At 41.4% G+C, this 21,287-nt stretch overlaps 1 protein-coding gene across 1 annotated transcript in view; it reads left to right on the top strand.

Moving 5' to 3' along the window:
* LOC117540576 (fibroblast growth factor receptor-like 1) overlaps positions 1-9,122 on the top strand; it is a 33,990-nt gene extending 24,868 nt beyond the window's left edge. The window contains exon 3 of the mRNA XM_034207341.1: positions 8,827-9,122. Coding sequence (XP_034063232.1) covers positions 8,827-9,107 — 281 coding nt within the window. The 3' untranslated portion in view covers positions 9,108-9,122. The remainder of the gene's footprint in view (positions 1-8,826) is intronic.
* The last annotated feature ends 12,165 nt before the right edge of the window (positions 9,123-21,287 follow it).

Below are 21,287 nucleotides of genomic sequence, written 5' to 3' on the forward strand. Positions count from 1 at the left end.
TATGGCATTGCTTATTATATTTCGCTCAAGGAAAAGTCTGTGAAAAGCATTAGTGAGTGATTTAAACAAACAGCACTTTGCTCTAACATTAGCTGGAAATGATTTTCACATTTTCAAAGAAGAAAACAGAACCAAAGAAAACATACTAAAACTGAGTTGATGCTTAACTTTAGTGTTTTATATCTGCTAATGTTACCGTGTGAAAATGCAAAGGTTTACTAGAAGTATTTGTTGGCCAAAGCAAGAAAAAGAGTCTGTGTGCACTTGAGTGTGACGACAACATGTATATCTGTAGATTAATCTCGATGACGGAGCCAAATGTGAGGCAAAGATACTCCATGAGGTGGATTTGAGTGAAAAACCCCACTACTTTTTTTAGTAAAGTCATAACTCACTCAAAACTTAACTCTGCAAAAAGGAACTTCTAATAGAACATTTGGCAAACTTTTAGTAATGCAAATTTGCCAAACAGTTAAAAATGAAGGCTGATTAAACATCCTGTTTGAAACTTGGAGCACAATTTCCCACCAAACAGAAGTAAGACAAACAGGATCTAAGGATAGAGGGTGTCATTTTTTCTCATACTGATATTCTGAACAATCTGTGTTGTTGTATTTGCTGTAAAGTGTCTCTACTGTAGGCTATTTTTATTTTATGTACAGCACTTTGGCTCGACCAAAAATCGTTTATAAATGTGCTATATAAATAAAACTTGATTTGATTTGATTTGAAACAATAATAGCAGTTACAAAATCCATTATACTCTACAAAAAATATTTGGGGGGGCTGTCTTGAGTTAGCTTAAAACAATATTTTAAATGTATGGTCTTGAAGCTGGTGGATCTGGAGGCGTGCACTCCTCAGCTTCATAACAAATGATTGGGATTAAGCAGTCCCCAAAATCTCAAACGTTTCCTTTTATGGAATTTGAGCAGTGCATTTGCAGTTGTTTTTGGGAGTCACCAGTAAAAGAGCAGAACGTGTGGACTGATTTCTGCTTCATTTGGCCTTGAGTTACCATCCATGCAGAGGATGTGCAGCTCGGGGCTGGAAGCTGCCTCTGTGGGAGTCGTGTGTTTCTGACGTGGGTCGTATTTTCCTGTCATTAGGGCTACAGAATACCAGACGTGCACGCCTAATCTACCGACACACGCCCTGCATATAAGGAGAGGGAGGCGGAGCGTGGTATGTGTTTGTGTGTGTCTGGAGGCCCGCAAACTATCCTCAAGGTGCTTCAGATTGTCTCGGGGAGACAGTTTCAGGCAAGGGAGCACCGTAAAGCCCCAAATGGACTAAACAGACCAATGTTTTAAAGGCCTGCAATTTTCTATTCTCCTCCCCACACACACACACACACACACACACACACACACACACACACACACACACACACACACACACACACACACACACACACACACACACACACACACACACACACACACACACACACACATGCAGACGTACAAAGACACAGGCTTTCTAAACAGTATATAAACAGACAACAAAACAAAGACTGTGATTAGAATTATTTGATTATATTTAGCATAACACTCAGCCGCACATATAGGACCCACACACTGACCCTTTGTCTTGTTAAAGAGTAGAATAGATGTTTTACTTTCTTCAGTTTCACCCCTAGAGACACATTTTAAAAGACTTTACTTCAGTCATGGATCATGGAAGAGGAGGATGAGGAGGGGAAGGAAAGGAGGCTGCTGGTCTGTGTTCCCTTCATCGGGTAGAGAAAGAGAGGAAAGAAGAAAAGGGGGAGGTAGAGAGGTTAACTGTCGAAAGTTAAGGGTTCACTTCGAGGTTCTGCTCCTGCGATCCTCTGGGGAAGAAACTGGGGAAGTTATGTGTGAGTGCAGATCCCAAAAAGGCAGGAGACCAGTAAATCACACGGGAGAGAAAGAAAAGATACGGTACTGAACGAAGAGGATGGTTGGGAATGAGTGTGATGAAAGAGGAAAAGAGAGTGCAGGGAGAGAGGGGGGAAAAGAGCGATGACAGGGGAGAAGAGAGGAGGGAGGAGAGTAATGGGAAGCGAGGGGTTAAGGGAGAGAAAGAGAAAAGTAGCAGGGGAGTAGAGAGAGTTCAGAGGAATGAGATTTCAATCTGTTGAAGGAAGAAATGAGAAGAGAGAAATATAAAGAAAGAAAAAATAGGAACATTAAAAGGTATTCGGTATAGGGAAAAGAGGTAGATGTAGGACAATAGGCAACGAAAAAGAAAGAAATAGGACAGGAATTAAAGTTAGAAAGGAGATTATTTACAACGAGGAGATATACAGTATGTAATAAAAAGAAAAGGAGGTATAGAAATGGAGAAGTAGAAGTGAGCTGTCCCTGATGAGAAAAGCCATAGAGCTGAGCGAACACATGGAGAGAGAGGGAGGAGAAGCTCCCGTGAATACCTCTGTGTGACTAATGCCGTTCTCACACATTTACCCAGCATCCATCCATCATTGTGTCCACCTCCTGCTCGCCTGTTAAAACAACAGCAAGTGCTAGAAGACTACTGTAGCTGTTCTCCTTTTTTATTCAGCTCTATGTCCACGACTTCGCCTTATTCATCTCAGACATCCACAGCTGCACATTGGTGGAGTAAATCAAGCATTGTTTTGTTTTGGAGACAATTGACAGCTGGGCCAATGATGGGGAGTCTTTCTTTGTGTGTGTACAAAACGCTGACATGTCCTTTACCCCCGCTACTCAACGCCCACCAAAATCACAGCAGAGACGCGCACCATCTCCCCCGTCTTCATCACCGCGCCTACGTCAACCACCTCCCCCCCCTGGTCAACCACCTCCCCTCCCTTCAAGAAAGCATCTGCAGTCTCCGAAGCCTGATAAGGATGTGTGTGTACAAAACACAACAAATTCTTACTGATATGTGCTGGGTCCAGGCTCAAGGGCGTATGGCACTCTCAACTCTTTCCAGGACATGTCGGGACCCTGCCTGCCAGTAGCTTTGCCGATATCTGTGTTGATAGGTAATAGATTAAGAGCGGTGAATCATCTTAGAAACAGGAAGCGCTCAAACGTTTGTGTGAGTTTATCTAATTTAGCAGTGATTCCATGTCAGCCACAGCTTGTTACAAAAAACATGACTGATAGTGTGTTTAACAAACTTAAACTAGCTTTATTAAATGTCAGGTCTTTGGCAGGAAAAAACATTTTTAATCAATGATTTTATCACTGAGCACAATCTCGATTTTATGTTTTTAACAGAAACTTGGATTGAACAAAATAACAGTGCAGCTGTTCTTATGGAATCAACCCCTCCCAACTTTAGTTTTATGAGTCAGGAAAGAATGCATAAGAAAGGGGGTGGAGTTGCTATTCTGTTCAATGATTCCCTTCAATGCAGGAAGACATCGTATGGAAACTTTGATTCTTTTGAATATGTGGCCCTTCAGCTGAAATGCTCCTCTCGAGCTCTGTTCCTAAATATCTATAGACCACCCAAATACTGTGCAAGCTTTTTTGATGACTTTACTGAACTGCTGTCTATAGTGTGTATTGACTTTGACCGTCTAGTCATTGTTGGTGATTTTAACATCCATGTTGACAACCCCCAGGACCGAGGGGCTAAAGAACTGTTTTGTGTTCTTGATAGCTATGGACTGACTCAGCATGTGACGGAGCCCACGCACAATAAGGGGCACACTCTGGACTTAATTTTCTCAAAGGGTCTGAATATCTCTAAGGTTGTGGTGACTGATGTTGCACTCTCTGACCATTCCTGTGTTTTCTTTGAGAGCTCTTCTGTTCACAAAAATGTTCAAAAAGAGGTAACCACAAAGCGATATTTAACTGAAAACACTAGGGAAATGTTTACTCAGAATTTTTCTTCCACACTTGCCCCTGCTAACATCTCAGTAAATGAGCTAGTAGATCATTTTAATTCAAAAATTAAAAATGTTATAGATGCCATTGCTCCAACTAAGGTAAAAGAAGTGTCTGGCAAGAAAATATCTCCATGGAGAAAGGCCATGACCGTAAAAACAGAAAAAAGAGAGTGTCGAAAAGCTGAACGCAGGTGGCGAAAAACAAAACTCCAGGTTCACTTTGAAATCTATAAAGAGAGACTTGGCCTTTATAATTTGGAATTGAAAAATGCACGACAATCGTTCTTCTCTGACATCATTACCAAAAACAACGGACGTGCCTTGTTTGCTACCGTCGACAGACTAACTAACCCCCCAGTGTCAGTAGCCTCTGAATTTCTATCCACCAGGGCGTGCAATGATTTTGCCTCCTTTTTCACTGACAAAATTCAGAAAATCAGACAAGCAGTCAGTGCCTCTGCATCAGGAACAGCAAATGTGTTGTCCCTATCTCCACTTAACATCAATTCAGACATCATGACACAATTCCATCAGATAAAAACCTAGAGGACATTATTCAACTTCTGAAATCCTCCTCCTGCTGCCTTGATATTATTCCAACAGGATTTTTCAAAGATGTTTTTCGTTGCATGGCCTCAGATCTACTTCATATAGTAAACAAATCTCTTCACTCAGGTATTTTCCCACAGGCCCTGAAAACTGCAGTCATTAAACCGCTCTTAAAACATAATAATCTAGATGCTTCAGTAATGAACAATTACAGGCCCATATCAAACCTGCCATTTCTAGGTAAAATCATTGAAAAAGTTGTTTTTCAACAGTTGAGTAATTTCTTGCATTTAAATAACTGTTTCGATGTGTTCCAGTCAGGCTTTCGTCCAAACCACAGCACTGAGACTGCTCTTGTAAAGGTCTTTAATGACATCCACTTAAACACAGACAGTGGCAGAACTTCAGTGTTAGTATTATTAGATCTCAGTGCTGCGTTTGACACTGTTGACCACAACATATTACTCGACCGACTAGAAAAACTGGGTGGGACTTTCGGAAACAGTTCTAAATTGGTTTGAATCCTACTTAAAGGACAGAAACAACTTTGTTTCTATAGGTAAATACACATCTGAGTTGACAAATATGACATGTGGGGTACCTCAAGGCTCCATCTTGGGGCCTCTTCTCTTTAACATCTACATGCTACCACTGGCTCAGATAATGAAGAACAACAAAATAAGTTACCATAGCTATGCAGATGACACACAAATTTACGTAACAATTTCACCAGGAGACTATGCTCCAATTCAAACACTGAGTAAGTGCATTGAACAAATCAATGACTGGATGTGTCAGAACTTTCTCCAATTAAACAAAGATAAAACTGAGGTAATGGTTTTTGGAGCCAAGTCAGAACGTATAAAAGTTAGCGCTGAGCTTCAGTCTGCAATGTTCAGAACAACAGATAAAGCCAGAAATCTAGGTGTAGTCATGGACTCTGACCTGAGTTTCAACAGTCACATTAAAACAGTTACTAAATCAGCCTACTATCACCTAAAGAATATATCTAGGATTAAAAGACTAATGTCACAGCAGGATTTGGAAAAACTTGTCCATGCCTTTATCTTCAGTAGACTCGACTACTGTAATGGTGTCTTCACAGGTCTCACTAAAAAATCTATTAGGAAGCTGCAGCTGATTCAGAACGCCGCTGCTCGAGTCCTCACTAACACTAAGAAAGTGGATCACATCACTCCAGTTCTGAAGTCTTTACACTGGCTTCCTGTGTGTCAAAGAATAGATTTCAAAAATACTGCTGCTGGTTTATAAAGCACTGAATGGTTTAGGCCCAAAATACATTTCTGACCTCCTGCTAAATTATGAACCATCCAGATCTCTCAGGTCTTCAGGGACTGGTCAGCTTTCTGTCCCCAGAGTCAGAACTAAACATGGTAAAGCAGCGTTCAGTTATTATGCTCCAAATATCTGGAACAAACTCCCAGAAACCTGCAGGTCCGCTGCAAACTCTGACTACTTTTAAATCCAGGCTGAAGACTTTTCTTTTTGTCGCTGCTTTTAATTGAACTATTCATATCTTAGACTGCACTGTAACTTTTATCCATGTATTTTTTCTTTTAATGTTTCTTTTATTAGCTTTTCTTTTTAATGACTGATTTTAAATGCCATTTTCTTAATGTCTTTCATTTTTTGTAAAGCACTTTGAATTGCCTTGTGTTGAAAAGTGCTGTATAAATAAACTTGCCTTGCCTTGCCTTGCCTTGCCTTGCCTTGCCTTGCCTTGCCTTGCCTTGCCTTGCCTTGCCTGCCTTGCCTTGCCTTGCCTTGCCTTGCCTTGCCTTGCCTTGCCTTGCCTTGCCTTGCCTTGCCTTGCCTTGCCTTGCCTTGCCTTGCCTTGCCTTGCCTTGCCTTGCCTTGCCTTGCCTTGCCTTGCCTTGCCTTGCCTTGCCTTGCCTTGCCTTGCCTTGCCTTGCCTTGCCTTGCCTTGCCTTGCCTTGCCTTGCCTTGCCTTGCCTTGCCTTGCCTTGCCTTGCCTTGCCTTGCCTTTGAATCTTCTGAAGTTTGAGACTCTGAAGGAAGGGGGAAACACTTTTCTGTAAAGCCAATCCAAAAAAGCAAATATGCATATAGGTTAGTGCTACAAGCCATCTGTGTCGCAGATCATTTTTCATGTTTATTCCACTTAGGGAGTTGTTTTACAAGTTATTATCCCAAAGAAATATACATAAGTCAGCCAGACATGTTTTAAACAAACTTTTGAAATAAGCGAACTTATCTTGAAGAGAAAACAATTAAATAAAATGTAATGTTAAATTACATTTTACATTACAGACCAACTTCAAGGTTGAACTTTGACATGGCGCAGTTGTTTCTCACACATTATTGTTTTCATTTTGCAATGTGGGATCATTTCAAGAGGTGTTAGAAAACAGGAGTACACGTACATTCTCAAAAAAACAAGAATTATTTAATGTATACATGTGGGGAATTTGGCACAGAAGTGCTTTGAAGCTGGATGTTACAAATTGAGTTCTAGCAAGCTGCAATTATCCTTTTGGTTTCACAAAGTTGTTCAGTAGGTACAGTAGGGTTGGTCGTTCATTCATGGCAGGGTTAGCCTCTTCATGTGCTTCACTGGGCTCAAATATATTGGGTTTTTAACTCTTCCTCTACTGATCACCTATTCTTCACCTGTGGCCACATCCCAACGTCTCTTTCTCTCTAGAAACAACACAATAGTACTTGTTTACTAACCCCTTTTTCACAAGGGCAAATTAAAGCTATCTGGCTGTGTTAACGCTGTGTGATAAGAAGGTATCAGAGAAAGGGGGCCCTAAAGGAAACCCAGCTTAAATGTTTATATTTGTGTTGATATGTTACTAATCTTTATCAGCCTATATGTAATCTAGATAAGCCTCTATCTGGGGCATTGTTCAAATCCACCGAGCCTTTGTCCTTCCTTTAAATCTTAAACTGACATGACCTGCAGTGGGTCGTTCTGTGATGTTTTCCTAACAATTGACTTGTGTAGTCTGTTAGGACACTTTGTTTGCTAAAAGGTGGCCTATTGTGTGTTTTTAGAGCTATATTTGTAGGGTATTATTTTAAGGCAGAAGGAGTAATGAGATGGAGACGTGCAGTGAACCATGCTAACTCCTATACCTCCTCCTGCTTCTTCCTGTTTGTCTTTCTTTTTACTGCTCCCCTATTCGGCCATATTTCATTCTCTTCTCAGACGGACTCCCTTAAATTCCATCCTCCCTCATTCCCCAATTTCCTCCCTTTCTCTCTTCTTACCTTCCTTATTTGTTCTCTCCATCACCCCCACAGTTTCCTCCCACCTTCCCCAGTCAATCAGCCGGCTCCTTCACCTCCCTCTGTTTTCCTAGTGTGCCGTTTCACAGTAGAGCGGCTACTGAGCGGTCAAGGTCACGCCTGATTTGATGTCTCGCCACGACATCTCCGTTGATATCAGCGTGGCTTTGTGTTTGCTGCCTGGGCACTCTATTGTTGTCTGTGATAAAATGTCAATGTTTGAGCTAAGCCATGATAATCTTCTTAAAGGTCAGAGGGTACTGTGTGTGTTAAAAGCCATATTTGGATGCTTCATTGGTTCTGAGAATAGCAATGAAAAAGAGTAGGTAGCTGCAAACATGAAGGTGACGAAAAGGCATTTACAAGCGGTCATTGTAACCTTGATCCTAAACCTGTTGACACACCGACTTCCCTTTAAATACTTCCGTCTCTCAACACACCTAAAAGTCACTTGTCAAGCAGAAATGAAGACAAATACCAATAATTCTGTTTGCATTTTCTCAACATTAAGAATTAGCATCTTTCCTAAATTATTGTAAAGGCAACATTTGGGGGTTTGGAATAGAGGAAAAAAGAGGTCACTTTGACCTCAAGGAATTTCAATGTGAATTTATTTACTACTTTTTGACATTTCATAGGGACCGCAACCTTCTTTAAGGTGGACCTGAATACAAGCGGGTAACAATGGATGAATAATAGCCCTTGATAGGAAGATACATTATATATATCTTAGATGTATCTCTGCCAATGTGGATCAGATTGACCTATCAAAGGAAACATCTGTTGGTTCTAACATGTTGGATAATAATTAGTCTACAATAATTTCATATTTTTTCCTAATTTTAACCAGACAAAAAAAACTATATTTTTCTGCTGCTGAAAAAAACTAAAACTTTTCTGATAGGAAATGAAAAAACCTTCCTAAGGAGGTCTCTATAATGTCAACCAACCCACCTGTTTACACCTTTAGTAATCAGATTGTTGTACACCTTACTTAATCAGTAAACTTTGTGTCCTGTAACTAGTCTGAAGAGGAGTTGCGTGTTAGGAGGATAGTGAATCAACATATGTATTTATCTGACAATAACACCGTTTTAAATATAGTTTGATCATCTCAATAACTCCCACTCTCCTCTTTTACCCTCCAGGTCCTCCCAGGGTGTCGGAGCGGGTGGCCCACCGGCAGAGCGTCCGTCTGGGTCGCACCATGAAGCTGCCCTGCCCCGTGGAGGGAGACCCCCCGCCGCTCATCATGTGGACCAAAGATGGCCGCAACATCCACAGCGGCTGGACGCGCTTCAGGGTGCTGCAGCACGGTCTGCGGATCAAAGAGGTGGAGCCTGAAGACGCAGGGACCTACATCTGCAAGGCCACCAACGGGTTCGGCAGCGTGAACATCAACTACACCCTCATCGTTATAGGTAAGTGAAAAACAATGTGACTGTGAAATGAGACGCATTCAAATTCAATTTGAATTAGTTTGAGGATTGGTACTAAAATCACTTTTACTTTGGACTTGATATGTTACTTAGAACTATCAAACAACTTTTTTGAAGATGTATCTTCGTTGAGACCCGGGCTGTGTGACACTTTTCAAACTTTCAAAATCGTGATTGGACAAGAAAGCTACACTACTAGTCTCTTATTGAAAAAGTGTGGGGCTGTGTTTACGCGTGTGTTTGTATGATTACAGACGGTTTCCATCCTAGCATCTGTTTTTTCAGGCTTTATTTTTCTTTACTTGTTTTTCATTCTGGCTTGCTTGCATTGATTCTGCTGTGTGAGTTTCTGGGACATAAGAATACGTTTTTTTATAAATGATAACATTAATATAATAAAGAAACAAACTATGAAACATATACAACAGCAAACCTTGAATTCAATTCAAATGACAGACACTAAAGACAGCTGGAGAAGATACAATGCCAGTTCAGTGTAAATATGTATGTTTTCGACTGGTATAATTAGCCAGGTTTGGTTTCTGGGGCCATTATACAGTAATCAAATCTGTGTAATTCCCCAGACAATGAAGCGCTGCTTTTGTCTGAGTTGTTATGCTTTGTGCGCGTGTCTGACCACAATTGTTGTTCTTGTGTGTTCCTGTATGATTATGAATGAGCAGGAAATGTGTGTGTGGGTGTGTGTCTCCATTTCAATGTCTCTATGAAAGACACATTGTTGGGCGTTTTTTTTCCAACACGGCATCTGAAACACTGAGTCAGTTTTCAGTGTCTGATTGTAAATATCTTTATGTTAAGTTTTTCAAACTTGTAATTTCCAAAGTGGTGGCTATACCCTGTGACAAACTTCTTGTTTCTACACAGTTGAGACTCAAATAGCTTCTTCCCTTAACTTCTTCCATGTAAACAAAATACCTGGCAGGTCAACGGTGTGTCAGTGCGCATTAACACGTGCAAATCAGTGTGTGTATGTCTCTACAGCCCTCTGTGTGTGCATCATTCCATGTGTTTGTCAACATGCCATCCTGTGTGTGTGTGTCTGTGTACAGTATGTGTGTGTGCATGTGTGAATCTCTCTATGCCCGCCGTCGGCACTTCAAAGACAGACTTGTGCAAAATGCTGCGGTACAGATATAACCTGCCAATATTAATGTACCAAAGTGGGAATCTTGAAAGAATTCTGCTGGCAAAAAAACCTCTCAAATGTTAGGGTTTACAAAAAGACTCAATGCTTGTTTTCTTGGTATAGATGTAGCAATATCTAAAATATTATATATACAACTTTTGCTTAAACCACAAAAATGAAACATCCTTGAAAGTACCTTTTCTGTTTCTGTCAGGGTTGCCATCCGATTTCAGGTGCACAAATATAAATGTTTTGCTCAATTATTTGGATAATTGGCCATAAATTAAGAGCTTCTATTCTCCAGTAATCATTATCGGTCTGTGATCCAGAGCTGTATCGGTATTGACCTGAACTTCAAAGGCGAGCTGGCATACAGAGGGCAGCGGGGTGGGGGGGCAGCAGCTGCAGCTGAGGTCATCCAGGCAGACAGCTGCTGCCTCCCTCCCTCCCTCCCTCATTCACTCACACTCATTCACCCGTCCTTTTCATTCACTTTCATATATGCGTGCACACATGTGCTTCAGAAGCAATGAATTGAGTGAACCCTCATGAGCTACTTTGGTCTCATTGAACTCGAAGAATTAGTACCTTAACAAGAGAAATAAGGACTATAAGTAATCCTTTGACCATATGCCATCCAAACATGCAGAAAGCTTTCAATGTACATTTAAAACCTTCAGATAGGTGCAATATTGGGCTGTTTTGATGCACCTGCAAAAGTAAAGGTGTTGTAGACAAAATAACCTTCGAGTCCAGTATCTGCTCTGGAGAGTTCAAACAAAGTGTAACATTTCAGATTGCAGATGTTTAAAATGTTTGTACTCATCTTTACATAAACATTGTCCCATGGCAACGGGGCAAACTCAGCCTGCTGAGGAAGATGTTCTGATATATTTACCACAACAGCTATTAAATAGATATTGAAATGACATTGTGCTTTCAACTGCCATTCCAAAGTCCATTAATGAACTTTGAAAATAAATATTGAAGAACTTAAGTAAACATTTTATACAAATAATCGTATTTGAAACTTCATACCTAATCTCCAGAGCTTTTATTTTAGCACGTAATGAAAAAGATTCTGTTTAAAAATACCCTTAAGAAAACAAAACTTTAATAAAAAAAAAGGGTATTAAGACTCAAACGTTTACATGTCATTGCACCAAATCCCATTCAAACTGGGATCAAGAGAATTGCCACATGCTATCCAAGATAAGAGGCTACATGACAACTTTACTGTACCACAGATTATACAAATGGCACCCAGAGACACTTAGTGCTGCACCGGGTTAACCTTCCGAGAGGACCCTCGCTGTAATACAAGCCGTGAATCCTGCCATGGCATCTCCTTAGAGAGGCAGTTAGCGTGTTTTCATAGCTGGAACAATCTGCATAGCCAATGATGTTCAAAGCATGGATGCAGTTGTTCTGAGTTTCTCTCTCTGCTGCTTTTGCATTGCCTCCTCCTCCTCCTCCCCTAAGACTAATGCAGCCTAAGGAACGTCCAAGCAGTACATAAGAATACTCCTCCTCCTCCTCCCTCCTCCTCCTACCTCCTCCTCCTCCCTCACTCCTCCTCCTCCTCCTCCTCCTCCTCTCCTCCCTGCTTTCATCTCCTCTCTTCTCCTGTGTGGTCCTGCTGTAATTATTCTATGGCCGCTGCGCTTCACAGTAATGAGCCCACACCTGCGTCTTATTGTCTTTCCCTCTCAATTTCTAACTCTAAATATCTTTAGCACCTTTTTTCTATTAACGCTCAATCTCTGCACTCATTTCTCCATCTTTAGTCAGCCGGCTCGTTTTTCCTCAGTCACGCTTTAATTTCTTTCAATATTTTCACAGGTTCCTATTTTTTCCCCCGGACGTAAGAGCAATTTGATTGCCATAAAACATCCTCTGTACCGCTGCCCTGTGGTTGGGAGTGATGGAGAGGCGTTTGTGTGAAGGCAGGCTTTTGTTGGCGGGGCAAATTAGAAGATTCCTTGAAGTCTTTTATCGTGTGTAGGTTGGCAAATGTTTGCGTGAGTAAATAGTCTTTGTGTGTGTGTATACGTGCTTGTTTATCTGAGAGGTTTTGTATGCATGCGTTGGTGTATGCAGATTTATGGGACCACCAGTAAAGAGAAACTCTGAGAAATGTTTTTGTTATGCTCAACAAACATCAATGTCCTCAAAATATCTGTTCGCAAAGAAAGCTCTCATTTCTTCTCCCAGTCTATTTTTCTCTCCTGTCAATCTTTTGTAATTATTTTCATTCTCCTGGAAAAGTAAATGATGAAAATGATATTTTAAAACAGATGTGATAACAATGGGAGCGTGTCTTCAGCACATTTAGGAAGTTATGCGTAAGAGAGAAGGAAATGTTTGAATGAAAATCTTCATCAACTCACTTGTGTCTGATGGTGTGTGAGTGTTTGCATGCAGGTTCATTTATAGGTGACTGCTGTGATGATTTGTGATGATTTAATAGCCCAACCTCAGAAGCTGACATCTGGCCATAATTGTCGAAACAAAGAGGGAAAAGAGAGGAAGAGAAAGATATCAAACATAGAAATACTGTATGTCTGAATGAATGAGCTTTTGCATGATTTATATTCAACAAGCTGCAGATGCATGATGAATGTTGAAATAAGAAAAATGGAAGTGCGAGATGGAACGTGACAAACGGAAAATATACACAAAGCAGTTCTTGGTAGAGGATTGTTTCAGAAAAATCATTCTATTCAACATATTTTTCAAACTGAGCGCTGCAGTTTTATGCCAGGATTAGTCCTATAACACTGCCACATGCAACTAAAATCAACTATCACTTAATACAGACTGACACCATGAGGTCACATGGCTCAATCCTGTATGTCACGACAATTCAATGTGAAGGTGCATGCAGGAAAAATGTTTAAAGAATGTTGCTTCAGTCCAGTTCTTGGAAAGCAAATCACGCTCCTTCATTCAGGTTTATTCCGTCTCCATTGAACTGCATTGCATGTGTGAGACTGCAGCTGTCTTCCGGCCAAAAACGCACACGGCCTGATACCTCCTCTGTTTTTGTCTTCTCACATTACGCAGTTTTTAATTTAGATATCTGGTGCCTCGTCTAGAGAGGATGTAGAGGTGGCCAAGGTTTGCAGCCTAATTGGTATGAGTCATACACACACACATGTAATTGCACAGTGCCTTAAAATCTCAAATAACACAACCTAACCCTCACCCACCTACGTACAAACACACCAGGGCAGCTGTGCCTGTCTTGCTTTATTTTCTGTGTGTTTTCGTGTGTGTGCGTGCATGGGTTAAGCGTTCTTACCGCCAGATTCTTCTGCTCAGGTTACACACACAGCACTTTCTCACTAATGGCAGAAAAATGCATGGAGTGAACCTGGAGCTGCAGCTCGCTGGTTTTCAGGAACCGCTCAGTTGGTGTTCAGTTCGAGGGTTTGAGGCCTCACAGGGGATTTTCTTTTCCAGGCAGGTCTCAATCATGATTTACAGAACATGAAAAAGAAATCATCGAGTGGTTTAGCCCCCCTCTTCTTAAACTATAGTGTTGCCTTCACTAACCTTGAATCAAATCCCAGGTTTCTCCTGTGTTTCTCCTTTTGACTCTTTCTTGCTGCCTGGAAAAAATATACTAAAGTTTAGTGCTGCCTCCTCAGCTTATTATGCTTTATCGGTTTTTCCATTTCCCGTAGTGGGTTATGTCGGTTTTTTGTCCATGTAGATAGAATCAAATTGGGAGGGATGAAACCCTCTTTAATGGTCACACATGCAGAGCACACAGCACACACATTTAACCCATCCTAGTACTAGCAGGCTAAAAATCCCAAAGGTCACTCCAGAGGGAGTTTCTCTCCCACACAATTTCCTACTTTTTGTGATATAAACCCACACATAAATGTACAATTTAAAAGAAATGTGTCAATTCTTCCAGCACCATGGCACCTCCAACATGAGAGCCACTAAAAAAAGAAAGGAGCCAGAGCCAAACCAACTATATTGTGATTACCTGATATGCATCTTAGACCAGAAGCACTCAGGGACGATCCAACTTTAAACTTGAAGGCATAAACGCTAAACCACTGATCAGAGTTTCACAACATGTTATTAATGCCTTATTAAGAGTTGGAGGAATTACACCAGAGATAGAGAGAGTGAGTTTAAAGCTTTATTTATTCTCTATCACTCTGCATCAGATCTGTTATGCTGGTAACATTGTGCCGCCCTTATATCGAAGTAAACAAAGCCTCTCCTCCGGAAATCAGGGTGGCACTGGGAAAGAAAGGAGATGTAAACATGCTGGTGTGTGTGTGTGTGTGTGTGTGTGTGTGTGTGTGTGTGTGTGTGTGTGTGTGTGTGTGTGTGTGTGTGTGTGTGTGTGTGTGTGTGTGTGTGTGTGTGTGTGTGTGTGTGTGTGTGTGTGTGTGTGTGTGTGTGTGTGCATGGGGGGAATGTGGAGTTACAGACAAGGGGGAGAAAGAACAGGGTCCAGTTTCAAAAGCTGTGTTCCACCTTGTTGTTGAGTCCAGTTGAGACAAACACAGATGTACCAAGATATATATGTGCTGTATCTTTCGATATGTATCAACAAGACAGGACAGGAAGACATTTAGTTGTTTTTCCATGCACTCACACAAAAACACACACACATCTCAGACAGATGTGGACACACTCCTCAGAGGCCCTGGCCTCCATTTCACGGCTGTCTGTCCCACATCCTCTCGTTCTGCCTCGTTTCACTTCAAGCAAAGACACGGAGAGACAGTGAACAGGACAAAGAGACGGAAAGAAAAGAGTAAATATTATGGAAAATGTTTTTTTTCCTGACTTCAGTTTGAAGATGTGAACAGGTCTGGAGAACAAAAAACAATAAGGATTAGAAGTTTTGTATAATCCCATGTCCTAACAGGTAGAGATGTCACTCTTATATTCAACACAGGAGTTATGTATACAAAACACATCATCTGTGAGAAAGTAAACACTCAACAGCATCTGCACAAAAAATGAAATACTGGACAATAAGTATAAAAAACTTCAAACAACAAAATATTGAAGATGAGTCCTTTTAGACCATTTACATGCCCCTTTAATTTTTGAAGGCCCTCCTATTACATCCTCACCAAGACTGCATCTCATATATTGCACCTCATCACCTCTAACCTCACCTCCTTTGTCCTTCCTCTTACCTTCTCCCATAGCCGCTTTCACACCAAGTACTTTGCCGTACTTAGTTCCCAGTACTTAGTCCCGCCGAACTCTTTAGTCCCGGAACTGTCCTAGTAGATCGCGTTCACACCGGAATAAGTCCTTGAGGGAGGATTACGCAAATGAAGCCGCTGACGTCACTTCTTCTTCTTCTGCTTTGGGTTTACTGGCAGGCCGCAAACAACTTCACGGCGTATACTGCCACCCGAAGTCGAGGAGTTGGGGACTGGCTTCAGTAGAAGCTGCTGGGAGTCCCAGCAGCTTCTACTGAAGCCTTCCGAGTAAATCGCCAGAACGCCGACACCTCCTCATCTCCACCGCTCCCATGTTTATTTTTGTGTTGCCATAAGTTAGTCTCTCTCCGTTGGTGCGCTGGGCTAATGCTAATGCTAATGCCAGTAAATAAAATGGCGGCTTCACAAAACTTTTCAGAGTTTTACCGGCCGTGGTTTGCAATTCGCCCAGCCAATCAGAAAATGGAACCTTTTTCTGAAAGGTTCGCAAAAAAAAAAAGTTCTAGTTCCAGATCTTTTTGGTGCGAACGCAAAATCCCAGGAACTATCGGAAATATTCCTGGGAAAAGTACTCTGGTGTGAAAGCGCCTATTGTTCTTTCTTCTTCTTGTTCTGTCCCTCTCAAACCCCCCTGTGGAAGTCTTCCTGCCACTCCACCAGCCAAGAGAAGATATCTTCCCTCTCAAGCGTCTTTCAGCTCCTTTTTCTTTCCCTTTCTGTTTGCCTTCATGCTCCATTCAGATTTGTCTTTGTGTGTGTGTGTGTGTGTGTGTGTGTGTGTGTGTGTGTGTGTGTGTGTGTGTGTGTGTGTGTGTGTGTGTGTGTGTGTGTGTGTGTGTGTGTGTGTGTGTGTGTGTGTGTGTGTGTGTGTGTGTGTGTGTGTGTGTGTGTGTGTGTGTGAGTATGACCTGCATCTACTTTTTGTATGCCAAGTCAAGCTCCCATAGACCCCTAATGGATCTTAAATACCCTCTGCTAGCTTACTCTTCAATTCTCCATACGAGATGCCATCTGTCAGTCAGCGGGCCTTTTTTCCTCGAGGACCTGAGCAGTCATTTTGAAGAAGAAATCCACCCGAAAACAGAATGAAAGCACGTGAATTATGTGATTTTGGATCGTTTATATGCTAATGTCTCTCCCTGAAGTTTGACATTTTTTCAATTTAGCTTCTCCAATCAAATGTATTCTCTCAAATGATCAAAATGTTATGGGAACACAACATATCTGTTCAGGTCTGCCTCCATTTTTTCCCACTTGGCATCACCTGTGTTTTTAGTCTTAACAAAAATGAATTAACAAAAATACCAATCAAGAAATCATTTAAATAATTCTTAGTACACTCCTCCTTGGTTCGTCTGCCTGCTCCTCATACTACAGTGTATCTCCTTTTCATATTTGGTTTTAGGGTAGACTTTGCCTTTATCTGCCAGCTGTGCTCAAAGACTAAAGCAAAACGTGTTTTCACTCTGCGTTTCCACAGAAACTCTCCCACAGCTAATATGAGGTGTTACCTTACTTCCCAGTGTGTGTTTTGGCATAGTGGGCATCCTCTGAGTACAACATATAAGTATGATAAGTAACAAATGTAGCACAATTTAACATGGGCCATTTGGTGCACTATTACTCATATCGTGAAGTATGCTGTGTCCCCGAATACAAGTAAAGCTGAATATTTGAGGATGTGGGCTGCCTTTAAGCATCTCAGTTCCTCAGTTTGTTTAATGTAATTAATACCAAACTTCTCGATGTGAGTCCAACAGTAACAGAAGATGAGAAGGGGGAGTGAAAGAGAAGGGGGTGAGGGGAGAACGCATGCAGAGAATTTTTGGCAATAATGGACAAAATGTTATAATCACATATCAGCTAAAGTAAACTTTTTTTAAAAGTATGTGTATATTTAAATTGTAACACTTTTAGGTAGAAAGTAACACTGTGTTAACACTAAGTATCAAAAACTGTAGCGAAAGCTGGCATCAAGTATCCGGTCCTATGGATTTAATTATAATGTGTGTTAATTAGATAAGATTTAGTTATTGTATGTTGTCCAAACAGCATTTCAAATTTGAGAAGTTTAACGTATTTTACTAAAGAATACACATTTGTGGGGGAATAAAGTGTTTACTTTTCTCTTAGCAAGGTATTAAATTAAGTATTTTTATTGTATCCACACAGAAAGTCAGACATCAAATCTTATAGTATTACCTTCAAAGATACGGAAGGTTTTTAGCAACCTGCAATAAAAGGACATTCACAAGAAACAATCAGAAGGAACAACATCTGCAGTTTAGTGCTAATTCCTTAATAATATTCAAAATTCTGTTGGTTTTTTATAAATTCTTTAGCAATGAAGTAAGTGATGAAGCAACTAAGACAACATGAGGTGTTAAAGCAGAGAGAGTCCAGAAATGTTGAAGTCATCAACAAATCCTCTCAAGGAGACACTCGCTGCTCTTAGAGTGGTGCTTATAGATGTGTCCTGCTCCCCTTCACTATGCATCCTCTGCATTCTCTGCATTCTCACTGCAAATGGGTTAACCTCTCCAAAACCTCATCAGTGCAAACACACACACACACACACACACACACACACACACACACACACACACACACACACACACACACACACACACACACACACACACTGCAAAGATGATTGGTATGAAAGAAGAGATGGTAAGAGGAATTGTTGCGCGACAGATGGTCAGAACTTCTTTAAAACCTAATCACTCTAAGGAATAGATAAATACATCTGTACATGAAGACTTTGAGGTCCATACAAATATTTGTGATTTTGGTGATTGGTGATTTTATTCTACGGAGTATGATGTCTAGGCCAGGACTTCTCTGTAGCACGACAATATTGAATTTTAAATGGTTATTCTGACACACATTTCAGCTTTATCAAATAAAGCCTCCTGCTATTTGAGAACTGCAGTATGCCATAGTGCCCTAGTCAAAAGATAGAAAGATATATTTTTCTACCTAAATAAAAGAAATCAAACACATCTTCTGATAAAATGTGGATATTACTGCAGATAATTGGAACCAAGATAAATACATTACAGGAGTTTTTCTAACGCAGATATACTATATTTCTGTGATAATGCCATGCGGACGGATGGATAGATGAGGAGAAAAAGAATAAGAAAGATCTAGGACATATTAGGAGGGAGGTAGAGGGGTGTGTAGTGAGGGTATTCATGTCTGATCAGAGCAGTTAGCAGGGGAGCTGTGTACTTCTGAATAGACAGCTTAGTGGCCATTATGCGCTCTGGAGGATTTGTCCTGTTCACTATTGTTAACCTCAGGAGGAAGCAACACACACACACACACACACACACACACACACACCACACACACACACACACACACACACACACACACACACACACACACGCACACACGCACTAAGGCAGACACACATGCAGATAAACACACTCGGCAAAATTATCATTTGGATTCTTATTTTATTTCCCATTTCAGTCTTTAGTTTTACTTTTAACATACAAAGACAGATGCACCCATGGCTTCGGAGAAAAACACAACCACACACACACACACACACCACACACACACACACACACACCACACACACACACACACACACACACACACACACACACACACACACACACACACACACACACACACACACACTGCCCCTACCCCCCAGCCTGTAACTCAATAATAGGCTGTTCTATTGACAGACATGCTTGTTCGCTCAAGGAGTCTTTTCTCATTAGGGCTGGGGTCTGTCGCTGGCCCTGCAGGCTCCATTGTCTGCTCCGAGCGAGTTATTAGGCCTTCCCGCTGTAACAACCCCCCCGCTGAATAGACCTGAGGAGATGAGGACAGGGTCTGGCAATTAGCAAAGACATGTTTGAAGAGAGGAGGGAGAGAAAAGAAAGGAGGAATCAAGCAGAAAGAGAGCTAGAGAGAGACCTGCGCTACAAAAAGGCTTCTTTTGAAGTTTTAGAAACTTTTGTCTGCTTTTTGCCGCTTCGCTATTGCGCCATCATCAAAGGCAAAGACTGGTTCTTCAACACGCAATATCCCTCCTCCTCCCTCTCCCTCCTTTCTTTCTTTTCTCTCATGTTCTTCTATCTCATTCGTTACTCCTCTCCCAGAGAATGCATTGGGCCCGCGCTGAAAAGCTCTGTATCTCCTGCAGCCGCTTTGATGTCTTAATGACGACGTGAAGAGCGAATTATGCTCCCAGATTCCCCCCTTCACTCTGCTTTTGTGGCTCTTCAGATTCCAGCAGTTACATCTGGCTTTTCCAATCTCACTGACAACAAGCAAGCGGGATACAACGGAAGAACGCTCGCATTCAGAGCAGCCGGCATGGAAAAACTTGTTTCTCTTATCAAAAGGTTTATCAAAGTTTCAGCTATGTATCCCAAAGCCAGTGTTTTATCTGGATTTGATAAAGCCTCGTTTCAATGTTTTCTTGTCATGTGGTCGTACAAGGCGGGCAGACTAAACTGTTGTTTTTAAAACTCCTACCACGCCATATCTCATCTCCAGGAAGTTTGATAATATCCTTCTAACACGTTGTGTTTTTAAACATTGAGCATAGCTGAGGGGAAAGAGGCAGACAAAAATGACTGATTACCGAAAATGACTGTTGACAGAAATATCAAATGAAATTATATGTAATTTGAAACAGACAGTGTCACAAGAAATGAGCTCGAACAGGCTGCTGTTGTTCAGAGCCATCAGGTGTGTGTGTGTGTGTGTGTGTGTGTGTGTGTGTGTGTGTGTGTGTGTGTGTGTGTGTGTGTGTGTGTGTGTCTGCATGTGCTTACTTGTATGATGTGCATTCCACTGCATTATATTTCACATAAAAGCATGAACAATATGTTTTATTTTGCCGTGTGTGAGTGTGTATGTAGTTTCTTCCCCATGGTTCTTAGAAAAACACAGCGATGGGTCTGCGGCGTCTCTGCTATCAGCCTGGAGTTTGATCAGTGTGACAGCATGCTGAAAACTGATACTGACACACACACACACACACACACACACACACACACACATACAGTACACACACACACACACACACACACACACACACACACACACACACACACACACACACACACACACACACTGTGGCTACAACCAATCTCCTCTACATTCATCTGTTCTGACTCTTTTTGGTATTTCTCTAACTGCCTTTAGGCTACATTTTTAGGACTGTTGTTTTATCTGAATTCAGAATATTGAATTAATGTTTTGCACATACTGTAGCTCTTTGGCAAGCAAACCAAATCTGACGCCCTTTTAAATGCCTTTAAAATCTAGAGATGTCTAGCTGATACAGGATAGTCCATGCTTCCATTCAGCGCTAACATCCTAACTCAATTTCTCTGTATGCGAGCCTTGTTTCGTTGGGTGTTCTGACGCTTCATGCCAACATCGGTCGGGTTTAAGCCGCCGTGACGAGTCGAGTGTGTCCTTTTTCGCTTCTCGGCTGTAACTTTAGTTGGCCTGAAGACCAAAGCTCTCACAAGCAGTGGAAACAGAAGTAAGAAGAAAGAAAGGGAGAGCGGAGGATGTGTCGATGCTGTCAGTCGTGTCATTAAACAACGAGAACAAGCCGCAGAGTTAAGCCGCTCTGAGCCACCGCAGACCCTTCTCCTCCTACTCTACTCCTACTGTATTCTGCATATATCCATTTAGGACTCAGCATGTGGTAACATAAATGCCACTCTGACACACAATGAATATGGCATTGGTTCTCCTGTAATAATTGTTTGAAGTATGTAAATCAACACGAATTAGAGAGATGTTCTGCCTCAAGGCATCAG

Source organism: Gymnodraco acuticeps, unplaced genomic scaffold (assembly GCF_902827175.1).
Source record: "Gymnodraco acuticeps unplaced genomic scaffold, fGymAcu1.1, whole genome shotgun sequence".
Lineage (NCBI taxonomy): Eukaryota > Metazoa > Chordata > Actinopteri > Perciformes > Bathydraconidae > Gymnodraco > Gymnodraco acuticeps.